Here is a 474-nt window from a genome sequence, read left to right as displayed (position 1 = left end):
GTGTCTGATATTCTTCATAATAGCAGTGCACGTGTTAAAAATGCATCTGCGTACCGAACCAAATTCGAAGCAACTCTACCCGACATAATGGAAAGCTTCAATGATCTGTATCGAAGCATAACTGGAAGAATTACCGCTGAGGCTCTAAAAGTACTGTCAGAAAGAAAAATTGATCTTTGATGGTTTTCCGTCCCTTGTAATATACTGTTCTAAACTCATTCTGAACTTTTGCAGGAACGGGTTCTCAAAGTACTGCAAGTATGGGCAGATTGGTTTCTCTTTTCAGACGCATACATATATGGACTACGTTCCACATTTCTCCGATCAGGAGTATCTGGTGTTACCTTATTTCATTCTATCTGCGGTGATGCACCTGAAATAGAGAACAAAAGTTCCGTTGACAACAAGAGTGATATTGGTAAGATCAATCCAGATGCTGCGCTGGCAATAGGCAAAGGAGCTGCAAGGCAAGAG

General features: G+C 41.1%; 1 protein-coding gene across 1 annotated transcript; it reads left to right on the top strand.

The window, feature by feature from the left end:
* Positions 1 to 6: 6 nt before the first annotated feature.
* On the top strand, positions 7 to 471 carry LOC109131878 (protein RRC1-like; the record flags this gene model as incomplete). Its single annotated transcript, XM_019243055.1, has 2 exons — positions 7 to 150; positions 235 to 471. Coding segments are annotated over exons 1-2 (300 nt in total), but the record flags the coding sequence as incomplete, so codon positions are not given.
* Between the last annotated feature and the right edge of the window lie 3 nt (positions 472 to 474).

The sequence above is a fragment of the Camelina sativa genome, unplaced genomic scaffold, assembly GCF_000633955.1.
Source record: "Camelina sativa cultivar DH55 unplaced genomic scaffold, Cs unpScaffold07139, whole genome shotgun sequence".
Classification (NCBI taxonomy): domain Eukaryota; kingdom Viridiplantae; phylum Streptophyta; class Magnoliopsida; order Brassicales; family Brassicaceae; genus Camelina; species Camelina sativa.
Note: the sequence above shows the minus strand (reverse complement) of the source record. Positions and strands in the feature narration are given on the sequence as shown.